At 34.6% G+C, this 13,900-nt stretch overlaps 1 protein-coding gene across 1 annotated transcript in view; it reads left to right on the forward strand.

Moving 5' to 3' along the window:
* LOC150092699 (N(4)-(Beta-N-acetylglucosaminyl)-L-asparaginase-like) overlaps positions 1-13,900 on the forward strand; it is a 131,281-nt gene that overhangs the window by 101,421 nt on the left and 15,960 nt on the right. Inside the window, exon 7 of the mRNA XM_090414711.1 lies at positions 6,689-6,822. Coding sequence (XP_090270837.1) covers positions 6,689-6,822 — 134 coding nt within the window. The remainder of the gene's footprint in view (positions 1-6,688; positions 6,823-13,900) is intronic.

A 13,900-nucleotide genomic window follows, 5' to 3' on the forward strand; every position in this document is an offset into this window, starting at 1 on the left:
CTTTAGCAAATCCGTGTTGTCCAACCAAAGATAATTCCATTACTACCATTGCTGTCAACCCAATTCTGGATCCTAGTTCTCACCAGCTTCTCCAACAACTTAACCATAACACCTGACACACACAGATTGGCCTATAATTTGATGCGTGAGTTTCTATCACCTTTCCTATGAAGCGGCACAATCTTGCCCTCCTTCCACTCCTTTGGAACTCGACCCAGTGCAAGACTCATACTAAAAAAAAAAAATGTCAGAGCAGATGTCAACTCCCTGGCACATTCCATGAAAATATGTGGTGATATATCAACTCCCACAGCCTTATTAATATCAAGTTTGCTTAATTCCCCATATTCCTCTTCATCACTCACAATCAATCTCTCTTCCTCATCATCCACTATTCACAAACTCTCCATGATGATGTCACATTCACAGGGATGAAAGACCTTTATGAACTGCTCATTAAATATCTCAACTATATCCTCAGCAGCAGCTGTACTTTTATCATTTTCTCCAATCAGTGCCATCTTACCATTATCATTCTTTTTTTTTTTGCTGGCTACATATTGAAAGAACTCCCTAGATTTTTTTTTTTTTTTAAGCTAACTACTGCTCATACTGAAATTTTGTTACCCTTACCAGCTGAGTCACCCCTTCCTGTTCTTTGTCTTTCTCATGGAATTGATTATTACCACTCCTCTTTTGTTGCCTCCATAATGCTTTTTTTTACTCTATATTGCATGCTTAATATCTTTATTCATCCATTTCACACCTATCTTATTTAACTTTCTTACCTTTGGAATTCATTTGAACATTGCTTCTACTAGATATTTCTTTAATATCACCCAAGCAGTAGCATTACTCTCCTTTCCACCCAACTCCTCATTCTATGCTATAGCTGCAAGCTGTCTTCTCAGTTTCTCATAATCAGGGCTGGCGGAAGCGGCAGGCGCTGCTACGGGTGCCGTGGCACGGTTCAGAAGTTCATTTTTAGGACACAAAATTTTTATCATAAAAACCAAAAATTCTTAGAATGATCAATATTAAAATAAATAAGGCTGGATACACCGAATAAAAATTTTTAAAAAATTGTATATTGCCGCCTCTTTGATCAGCCGGCTGTTGACAATTTTGCAGCAAGAGCAGGCTAAATGTTTGCCTGCTGCAGTCTATCAAAAGTGAAACGGTGACAGTTTTAATGCGCAGAAACGATTTTTCATACAAAACATTTGTTGCTAGTTAACCAATCATATGATATGCATCTCAGTGGGCTACTGACAGTAGCGCAGTGCGGACTATTATTTTATGTCTCTGTGTCGTGAGGTGTAATAATTCCTTGTGGGTATAAAATAGAAATGGAATCAAAAATTTTAAAAAAAAGTTATCCAGTGCACAAAATCGTAAGCGTCATGCTGCGAAAGAAGCAGATAATAAGAAACAAACTGGGGCTTTTAATAAATTTGTTAAAATATTCTGATGCAGATTGTAACCAATTTGATACATCAGAAATCAGAGTTGAAGAACCATGCACATCACCCAGTTTGCATGAAAGTACTATTGCAACTATTGAACAAGGTAACAAGACTCATGATTTAAGTGAAAAACAGTTAGGAGAAGATTTAGTTGTAGTTGACCACGAAACTAACTCATTGTTAGTCTCTGTAAATTTAGAAGATCCAGGTGAATGGGGAAATATTGATGAAAAATTACGAGTCGTTTTAATTGAAATGGGGCCTGTTCAAAATAAAAATATAATATATCCCAGAGATACATATGGTCGTAAATTTGGCGACATGTATTATAATAGAAAAATGGAAAACGGGAGCTCATGCCAAGAACATGGCTCATTTATTCCAAAACTTTAAATTCTCTTTTTTGCAAACTTGTCGCACCTACTGATTCAACTGAATCACCTACTGAGTCTTGTAGAAGGTTACAACGATTGGAGAAATGTAAGTACAACTTTACATAGACATGAGACTAGTTTAAATCACATGAAAAATGTCTTAAAATGGAAGGAACTTGATAAAAAATTTTTAAATTTTTCAAAACTACTATTGATTGCTAGACTCAAAGCATGTATGAAATGGAAAAGAAACATTGGATGAGTGTTTTAGAACACTTGATTGAAATTATAAAATTCCTTGGTAGCCAAAATTTAGCTATTCGCAGATCATCTGATAAATTATATGAAAGGAATAAGCAATTTTATAAACTTAGTCGAACTGTTTGCGAAGTTTGATCCCATTATGGAAAATCATGTTGAAAGGGCTCTAGAATGAAACAATAGAGTACACTAATTTGAGTAAAGGCAGTCAAAATGAAATATTGGAAACTTTAAGTAACTCAATCAGGGATACAATTTTATTATCAATTCGAAAATCTAAATATTATTCCATAATTTTAGACTGCACACCTGATGCAAGTAAAACAGAACAAATGACCATTATTATTCGCTTTGTTTCCTGTGACAATGGAATTGTCAAGATCAGAGAAAATGTTTTAGGTTTTGCAGATATATCAGATTCCACAGGACATGGTTTATGTGCAACAATAATGGAACAACTGGAAAAATGGAACATTCCCATTGAGGACATGCGAGGTCAAGGGTATGACAAAAAAAGTTATCCAGTGCACAAAATCGTAAGCGTCATGCTGCGAAAGAAGCAGATAATAAGAAACAAACTGGGGCTTTTAATAAATTTGTTAAAATATTCTGATGCAGATTGTAAATGGGGAAAATGTGAAAGGGAAAAACATACTCTAAGTTTAATCATTAACGATGCAGATACAATTAGTTTCTTTGCAATAATTCAAGAAATATACAATTTCTTTTCATTCTCTTACAAGCGTTGGGCAATCCTTTTAAAGTTCGTAAAAAAATTAACATTGAAACAGCCATCAGAAACACGATGGGAAAGTAAAATAAATGCAATCTGCCCTCTATAATATCAGTTAGGAGAAATTTACGATGCACTTTTTGAAATTTTAAATAATGAAAATTTTAATAAAGAAACTCAGCATGAAGCACAAACATTATGTGCTAAAATAAAGGAACTACAAATTTATTTGTAGTTCCTTTATTTTAGCACATATATAGCACACAATTTTATTTTAGAACACCTGAAGGTGAATGGATGATTGAAAAATGGAGATTGAAAAAGACAAACAAGTTATCCTTTTTAGATTCCTCCTCATCTGTTCACCTTCAGGTATTCTGTAAACTGTTGTTGTTAGCAACAACAGTTTACAGAAAACCCACTTTTCACTGGACGTTATATTCTCAAACAATCTGCTCATCATCCTTATCAAAAAACAGGAATCATAAAATGTTTAATCCGACAAGCTAGAACTAATTGTTCAACTCCTCATGAATTCCAAAAAGAACTTTCAACTATCAAACATCACATGAAATTAAATGGCTTCTCTGAAAAAAGTACAAAACATCTGTACGATTCCTATAATCCAATCCAGAACAACAAAGATTCAATATGTTGAGTTCCAATTCCATATATTTCTGGGATTTCAGAACCAATTTCAAGAATTCTGAAGAAATATGATTTAACAGCCACTTATATACCTATTAACAAAATATCCACCTATTTCCCCTCTTCTAAAGATAAACGCTGAACTATGTTTCTGCCTGGTGTGTATCAAGTTCCTTGTAACTGCAATCTGTCCTACTTGGAACAAACAGGACACTCTATAGAAAAAAGAATTCAAGAACATCAATCATACATTCAGCACAACAAATCCAATAGGTCTGGATTGGCTCAGTATGGGATAGAGACAAGCCACAACATCCTCTGGTCCAAGACTCGACTTCTACACGGATGTCGCTATAAATTTGAATGGCTATTCAAAGAGAGTGCTGAGGCCTTACTTCAACACCCTAACTTGAATCAAAATGACTGTATATCCTTATCAAAAATATGGGAAAGTTTAATCAGGATAAGACATTAATTTTATTTATTTATTTATTTTTTTTTTAAATTGAGACTTTTAATTCCTACATTAGTCTAATGTTATTTATAAATTAAGATTATTATATGAAATTGGGACTATAATTTAATCATCACTGATGAAATTTTTCCTCTCTTTAATGCTTAGCAATGTAACATCACATGGCTCGTTCTACTTTTGAATGATCAATTGTTGGTATTCCACCTTGTTAAAAACTGTTCCTGTGTAGCCACTGAAGATAGTCTGTTAGTTTCAGACTGAAATATTTGGCAAATATTAAAATATTCTTGTGTTAACGTGTCTATAATTCCTAAGCACCATACCATTTTTGAGAAATCCACGCTGTTGACTGTCTTTTGCTCTGACCTACACAATGATTTGCCTTTCACCACCATGTTGTATCAGTGTGTTGACAAAAACAATTTATGATACTATTCTGTAAGAAATTTATCTAAACACCATGTTCCACACTCAAATATCTCACAGTAATAATTAATCTACAATTTAGATAATATCAGCACATTTCAATATAAAATTTACTTATCTTGCTGCAGCCCACACAACTCCTTGCTCCTTTTTCTGCCCCCTCCAGCAAAGTGCCGAAATACATCCTCTGTTTCAATCTTAACTTAAATGTTTCTATCATATTTCCTTTTTTTCTGACTCAGTTTTTTTTTTTTAATCAACCTTTTTTTCAATTAGGCAAATTCTGAAACCAACCCACAGTCTCACTTTATCTTTGTAGGTTGCATTCCACAGAGCTCTCCATCTTGATCATGCAACTCTGGATTCTATTTTCCTCATTGATTAACCATTAGGCGATTGGACCTGTGCTCAGTAATCCAGATGCAGCATATCAAAGTCTTATAAATGGGAATGATAACTTCCTTATCTCTGCATATTAGTGTGTTCTTCAATAACCAAATAATTTTATGAGCTACCTTCATCACTTTTGCAGTAAACCCTCTATACTTCAACATAGTATCTACCAATACCCTCAAATTCCTAGCTTTCCTTTTTCTGGAGTAACAGTTCTGGCAATGTAGTACCCAGCTTGTGATCTTTGGAAAACTCCAAAATACATAATTTTACACTTTCATCATTCAGCTGGCAATGATGATATTTTGTCCATAGTGTTGGCATATTTAAATTATGAGGGTGGCCTGAAAGGTTCTCGGCATCAACCATAGATTGCAACACAATCGGAAAAAATTTGTTTTCCTAAGTTGGTACATCTGTCATAAGCATCCATGTGAAATTGCAAGTCATTCTATCAAGTAGTTTGTTTTATACAGCTGTCTGAAGCAAAAGTGTTGTCTGTGTCCCTTGAAATGGATAAAATTGAGTATCATGCGGCTATAAAATTCGTTATAAAAGAAGGTTAAACCCAAAAGAAATTCATTTGAAGTTCATAAAAGTTTATGGGCACTCTTCTCCTTCGTTTTCGACAATTAAGAAATGGGCTGCTGAGTTTAAACGTAGTCGTACCAGCCTTGAAGATGATCCACGTGAAGGATGTCCAAAAAAGTGTAACAACACCAGAAATTTTTGATCAAGTGCACGATATGATATTGGATGACCAGCGAGTCAAAATGCCTGAAATTGCTGAGACTATAGGCATTTCAAAAGAACATGTATAATATATTTTGCATGAAGAATTGCAAATGAAAAAGCTTTGCACAAGATGGGTGCAAAGCTTTTTCAAAAATGCACTCACATGAAAATCTCTGAACAGTGCTTAGAGCATTTTAGCAAGAATAAAACTGATTTTGTGCATCAATTTATTACTATGGGTGAGACTTGGATTCACCATTACACACCAGAATCAAAACAGTGGACAGAAGCTGGTTGTTCAGCACCAAAGAAGACAAAGTCTGTTCCATCAGCAGGAAAGGTCATGGCATCAGTGTTTTGGGATGCTAAAGGCATTTTGTTTAATAATTATCTTGAAAAGGGTAAAACAATAACCGGGGAATATTATTCTGATCTTTTCACCAGACTAGATGAAAAAAATTCATGAGAAAAGACCCAGTTTGCAAAAGAAAAAATTATCTTCATCAGGACAATGCACCTTCCCACAAAGGTGTTTTGGCAATGAGAAAATTGAGGGATCTGGATCTGCACTATGAATTGTTGGAATATCCACCCTATTTCCCAGATTTGGCTCCCCCTCTTACTTCTATCTCTTCCCAAAACTAAAACTCTTCCTCGATATCAGCGTTTTTCTTCGAATCAAGAGGTGTATTTTGCAGATCTTACTGAGAACCACTACAGGGATGGGCTAATGGTGCTGGAGCATCACTGGAATAAATGTATTAGTCTTAAGGGAGATTATGTTGAAAAATAAAAATAATTTTGAAATTATAAATTTGTTTTTTTATTGTTAGGCTGAGAACTTTTCAGACCACCCTCATAGATCTGTATGTGTTCATGGGGCTGGAGTGCCTGTTCTGTGAGACAAAATATCCCCCACCTCTGTGTGAAACCACCTGACTCACCAACTGATTAAAAAAAAAAAAACATGATAACAGTTCCTCATGTCATAGACAGGATTTGAACCCAGGTCTTTCCAACCAAAAGGCTTATCTATAACAACTGAGCTATAGACATTCCACTTTTCATATTACTACTACTATTAAATGATAATGTATATGTTATCTATCTACTATTTCAGAATATTTACTCATTTATGTTTTTCCTATGTTTCAGTAGTTTTTATTTTATGTTGCAGATATCAGGCTGTTGAAAATATGCGAAATGGAATGAATCCATTTAAAGCAACAGATGATGCTCTTCGGCGAATTGTTAAAAAATATCCTGCATTTAGTGGAGCACTCATTGCGACTACTATACATGGAGAATTTGGTTAGTTTGCAACTTTCAAAACTGATCTTGCAGAAACGTAATAATTTATTAGTTATTATTAGTGTTATGTGGTTTATCTGTTTATTAGTTATTAGCATTATCTTGTTTATTTTCCAATCTTCCAGTAGCACTATAATTAACTCACCAAACATGTATACATAATGAAAAAATAACGCATTTAACACAGAAGCACTTGTATTTCATGAAGGGCATCTCAGTACATCATCAGAGTGAACACATAGCAGATGGATAGTTATGTGAAGCAAAGATGATAGAATGAAGACAGAAGTTATAAAGTGCATTCTTTTTACCACTCTGAGGCTAGTAATAGAATACAACATATTAGAAAAACCAAAGAACAATTTAAACACAGCCAGTGGAGTGCACAATTTGCAAAGCACAAGTACAGGATGGCCCATAAGTCACGAAGGGTTTAAAATGTGAATAACTCATAACTATAAAAAAAAAAAAACCTCCAGGTTCTATATTTCATTATAACAAAAAGAGAATAAAAATAATTAATAAATAAAAAATTTATTAAATGTTTAAACTCCCTTCATGACTTATGGGTTACCCTGTATATATAAAAAAGAAACTTATACAAAAAATAAAAATAAAAATTCCCTGTTTGCACATGTATACATAAATCTTCATGTGCATACATACACAACCATCATTATCAGCAAATTTCTGATATGTACCCAAGTGTAAAGAATACTATGATGGTACCACATGAAAAGTTTACATTAATTTTCGAAATTATGGATTTTTCAACCGTGTTATAACTAACTCTTTTTATTATCCCGACGTTTCGATCTTCATATCAAGATCATCATCTGGAGCATACACAAATATACAAGACAAGCTGAGTTACGTTACAAACTGTAAGCTAGAGAAACAATGATTTGATCACATGTTATTCTACTGGCATGACCTCTAGTGAAAAAAAAAAAATTATAAATTACATTAAGCTACATATCACAAGCTTTAAGGAAGCTTGTGAGATCATTATCAACCATCCCAATCTGAACAATAATGAAGGTCTAAAAATCCCATACATATGGAAGGCATATATTCGACTCAGAACCTTCCTCTATAAGAACAACTACAAACAGGACTGTAGTAAATCCAGGATCCTAAATCAAAAAATAACAATTGTAATACTAAAAATAGAATATTACTGTTACTGAAAGAAACTGTTTATTCATGTTATCTTAAATTAAATCTAGCTTGATGTAATTTATAATTTTTTTTTTTCATTAGAGGTCATGCCAGTAGAATAACGTGATCAAATCATTGTTTCTCTAGCTTACGGTTTGTAATGTAACTCAGCTTGTCTTATATATTTGCGTATGCTCCAGATCTTGATATGATCTTGATATGAAGATCGAAACATCGGGATAATAAAAAGAGTTAGTTATAACACGGTTGTAAAATCCATAATTTCGAAAATGAATGCTGATCACCGTGTAACACTAAGAGAAAGGAAGAGTTTACATTACTAATTTCCTATCAAGTTTCCCTCCAAATTAGTCAGGTATCTGTCAGGATTCTGATATTGTCACTTGTTTATTTCAGTCTTCTAAGGCACTTCTAACTGCATCAATCTGCCTATATCTCAGTCTTTCCTTAGGTCTTTTTTCTGCTATGTTGGCATCAAACACTTACTTTGCTAATCTTTCTCCTTCCATTCTATTTAAGTGATTATGCCATCTGAGATTAGCTGCATTCACACATTCCTGAATACTAATAGTGTTCTTCATCCTCCCCAGTTTTTTTCAATACTCTCATATCTGTGGTCTCCAGTTTTTGATCAACACAAACATACAAAAATAATACAGTTAAACATAAGAAACATATGCCAAATTTTTTTACAAATTAATAACAGCAGTATAAAATCATCTCTCTCTCGTGGATTCTGATAGAAAAACTTATATTATAACAATGGCTATTCATAACTGTTATTTTTGAAGAAATTACAATGTATACTGAATATTACTTAGAATATCTTTAATTAATACTTCTGATATTTTGGCAAAGTAAAATGGCCATCATCAGGGAACACAGAACAATGATATGTGCATGTAGGCACTAACAATAGGTAAATGAAGAACAGAATGGTTTGCCATTCTATGCAGTGTAAAAACCCACACATACTAATAGATACATTCGATAAAAGTCGCATCATCTCACCCAACAATATGGGATTATAAAAACCCTATATAACAGAGCATGTGCTTAAGGGTCAAAGCTGTATAACTGAGAGGAGACCTCCACATAGCCTTTAAAGGAATGGATAAACCTGGATACTGAATGAAAGAGGATGGCCTGGCAATTTGGGATTTAGCCGAACAAATTGTATTCTTATTGGCTTAAACCAATATACAAAATGATGGTACAACATGACAAAATTTCATGCCAGCTGGGGCATCGCCCGGTTAAACAAGGCCCACATTGTTTTCGCCAGGGAACCAGGGCGAAGCGAAAAGTCAGCTTCTGGAACAAATCTGAAAGCACACCCCCAACTCAACATCAGAGATAAAGATCGGTACTATCAACATAAGAAGTCTGAATGGCAATGAAATGGAGCTAGCTGAGGAATTAGATAAGTAACAGATCGACATAATAGGGGTGACTGAAACAAAAAAGAAAAACTGGTGAGATCTTTCTGAGTAATAAATACAAAATGTTATATTCAGGCAATGACAATCAAGGAAAAGAAGAAGTAGCCATAGTATTCAACACTAAATACGAGGCTAATCTTCTTGAATGGGGCAATCTCAAATAGAGTGATGTGGGCAAATATCAGAATGGGGAACTGGACAATGAGACTTATTTGTGCCTATGGTCCCACAGAAGGTTCTACTAAGGTAGAAGTGGAGGAATTTTTTGATGCTTTAGAAAAAGCAACTGACACAATGAAAAAGGAAAAGTTGGTCCTTGTTGGGGATCTAAATAGCAGAGTAGGAAGTGATTGTCAGACATACAAAAATATTTTGGGAAAATTTGGAGAAAAGAGCAAAGCTAATAATAATGGCAAATACCTGTTGGAGTTCTGCTCAGGACATGGACTGGTTATTACTAACACCGTGTTCCAACATAAAAATATGCACAAATTCACATGGAGAGCAGAGGCAAGGAATAAGAAAAGTCTCATTGACTATGTTATTGTTGATAATGATGTTTTCTCCCTGGTGCAGGACACCAGAGTGTAAGGAGGATTTGAAATTGGAAGTGATCACTATTTAGTCTTGAGCAGGATAAAATTGAATTTCACATTGAAAAGAATAACATGTAAGAAAGTCTTAAAGCGAATAAAAGTTGAGCAGCTCTCAGATATGAACTGTAGACTAAAATACACAAAGATTATTGAAGAAAAAATGAAAGAGTTTGAGAATAAGAACCATAGCTTGGAGATTCAGTGGCAAACCTTGAAGAAAACTCTGATTGATTCAGCCAGAGAGGCATGTGGTGAGGTTGTCTGCAAGGATAGAAAAATCAGAACTCCATGGTGGATACAGGAAGTTAAAGAGGCAGTGAAGGAAAAGAAGAAAGCATATCAAACGTTCCTGGCAAATTAGTCAGCTTGTGCTCTTAGAGAATACAGAGACAAATGTAAGAAAGCTAAACACTGTGTAAAACTAGCTAAACAAAAGTCATCGGGGGACTTTGGCAAGAACACAGAAAATAAATATCAAGAAGGTGGTAAGACAGGTTGAACAGTGGCGGCCCGTACATAAGCACTGCGACACTGCAGTGCCCCCAAGGAAAAAATGAAAAAATTAAATTTTGTTTGTGTTTATAAATAATAACAGTGCTCACAACATTATATAAATGCAGTACAACATGTTAAAGGTTACAGCTTATGTTTTGACATTGATTGAATAGTTAATAATTGGAATTGTTCGATTAATGCTTTAGTTTACAAGACAAATGCACTGTGATCTAACGCCGATATTCGTTTGCTCTTGTCATTGCACATTACATCATTCCCAACTGTAACTGCTCAAACGGTAGTATATTTTTAGTAAGCATATGTGCCTTATTTCTGTGAGATAAGAAACGTTTATTATTGATGTGTGTGCCTGGTGAACTATTTTTTGTAAATCTTATTTTATTTTGTTAAAATAACATATAATTATTTATTTATTATAGATACAAGGCTGAATTATGACGAGTGTCACTGTTGAAAATATGAAAAGAATAATATTTTTTCAATTATCGCTACACAAAACAAATGCACTGCGATCTAACGCCGATATTCGTTTGCACTTGTCATTGCTATTGATACGAAACATTTATTATTGGTGTTTGTTCATGGTGAGGATGAAATATTTTTCATAAAGCAGTTTTTAATATGTTAAATTTATTTATTAATAAATTCGCACCCCCACTTAAAATTTTTACTGGGCGCCACTGTTGTTGAAGACACTTAGAAATGGAGGAAAGATTGCTGTAAAAGAAGTTATAGATGATAAAGGTGACATGAAAATGGGCAAAAAAGATATCCTTGAAGTATGGAGTAATTATTTCGAAAAATTGCTAAATGAAACAAACAGTGATAGCACAGTGGTAAAAAACACTCAACAGGCCTACAGTCATGAATACATATCCATACTTGAAGTAGAAAAAGCCATCAAAGGCTTGAAATGTGGAAAGGCAGCAGGAGTAGATGATATTCAACCAGAAATGCTGAAGTATGGCGGTATAAAAGTCTTACAGTGGCTGCACTGCATAGTTCAGAAGGCTTGGACAGAGGGATGAATTCCTGATGATTGGAGTGAACTCTAATAGTACCCATATATAAAAATGAAATAAAACTGAATGTGAGAATTACAGAGCTGTTTCCCTACTGAGTGGCAAGATCTATGCATGTATACTTGAGAAATGGTTGAGAAGAATTGTGGAAGAAAAACTTGGTGAAGAACAAGCTGGATTCAGGCCAAATAGAGGCTGTCTGGATCAGATCTTCACTTTACGACAAATAGTTGAGAAAGCATGGGAATATAACAAAGATCTGTATTTAAGTTTTGTCGATCTGGAACAAGGTGCCAAGAGAGAAGCTATTCAATATGCTACAGTTGTATGGGGTGAGTGGATCATTATATCAAGCAATACTTTGTCTTTATTTGAGTTGCAAGTCAGCAGTTAGAATTGAAGGAAGTACAGGAAGATGGTTTAATGTTAAATCTGGTGTGAGACAAGGATGTACATTATCCCCTCTTTTATTCATTATCTATATGGATCACATTATGAAGGAAAGTGGTATTAAACATGATATCAAAATTAGAGATGTTAATGTCAGCTCTTTGCTTTATGCGGACAATGTTATACTTCTAAATAAATCCAGTACAAGTCAGCAAGATTCTCTGACTAAATTGAATAACTGTTGTAATAGATATGGTATGAAGGTCAGCAATGAAAAGACAAAGACAATGAAAATAAGCAAAATCATTGAAAGTGTCAACCATGTTGTGAATAGAGAACCTGTGGAACAAGTAAAACATTTCAGTTACTTAGGCATGATTTTTAGTGAAGATGGTAAATTAAATATGGAAATAGACAACAGAATCAACAAAACTGATATGGTAGAAAGTCAAATGAATAAATTTACATGGAATAATAGAGAAATTTGTCAAAACACTAAATTAGCTGTATACAAGACAGTGTTCAAACCAGTTTTAACTTATGGATCTGAGAGCTGGGTCAGAAGTAAAACACTTGACCAAAGACTAGAGACTGCGGATATGAGAGTCCTGAGAAAGATTAGAGGTGTGAACAGATGGCATCAATGGCAATATTCTATTAAAAACAAGGATATTAGGAAAGAACTTGACATTGTCAGCATCCAGGAATGCATTAGCAGAGCTAATCTCAGGTGGTATGGTCACTTAAACAGAATGGGTGAGGAACGATTAGCAAAACAAGTGTTCTCTGCCAGGTTGGCATAAACCGACCCAGAGGAAGACCAAGATATAGGTGGATTGATACGGTACAAAGTGCTTTAGACGATAGAAATATAAGATCTGATAATGTTGGAGTCTTGACAAGTAACAGACTGATTTGGAGGAAAATTGTAGATAGGAAGTTAGTAATGATGTAAATTTTTCATGTAGTACTATCATATCCTGTACACCCCTTGACGGTACATGTCAGGAATTTGATGATATAACAGAGCAAAATTAATCAGTTCTGTAACAGTGCCCAACTACTAAACTTGATAAATTCTTAACATTTTCTTAATACTACAATCCACACCAAATCCAAAAAAAAATTAAACCCCATAACTGCAATCCCCCTTTCAGAACAGAGACTACACAAAATCTATCACCATTCCATATATTATTATTATTGTACGGGCACCTCCATGGAGTCTGCAGACTCATTGCAAGAGATCCAAACTAACCACACATCTCTTGTATCTCTCTTTCAACCCATTAGCAGACAAAGCACTCACAGCTGACTCTGACAACCCATTCCACTCATTCACAACTCTCCAAGCAAAAAATCTAGTCCTCTTATCCCTACTACAGCTTTATTCAATTTCCAGGGATGATCCCTTGTTCTGGCCCCCTACTGCCAAGTTTTCCCTGCATCAATCCTATAAAACCCTTTAAGCAACTAAAATGTTTCTATCATATGCATTCTTTTTCCCCTATCGACCAGCTTTTGTAATCTGCATACACCCTCAGTTTTTCTTCATAGGAAACATTCCACAGACCACCTCACCATCTTGGTTACTCACCTCTGAATCTTCTCCACCACTTCCTCATCCCCAGGAGACCAAACTTGAAGACAGTAATCCATATGTAGACATATCAAGGCCTTATAAGAAGGAAATCGTCTTCTTTATCTGTACTTAGTGTGTTCTTCAATAGCCCAAGTAATCTTATGAGCTACTTTAGCAAGGTGTCCTCTAAACTTTGTGTACCACCACCACTAAATCTCTAGCTTCATCTTTTCCTGGAGTACAGTTTTTAATCTGTTTATCCATTTTTTCATTTTCCTTTTTTACCTTGCAGTGTCGAGGGTTTATTAATCATCGGACCTAAATTGTTCACAGGATAAGGTGGTCAGC

This window comes from Typopeltis vanoorti, chromosome 25 (assembly GCF_054136105.1).
Source record: "Typopeltis vanoorti isolate ZY-2024b chromosome 25, IOZ_Tvanoo_1.0, whole genome shotgun sequence".
Taxonomy (NCBI): Eukaryota; Metazoa; Arthropoda; class Arachnida; order Uropygi; family Thelyphonidae; genus Typopeltis; species Typopeltis vanoorti.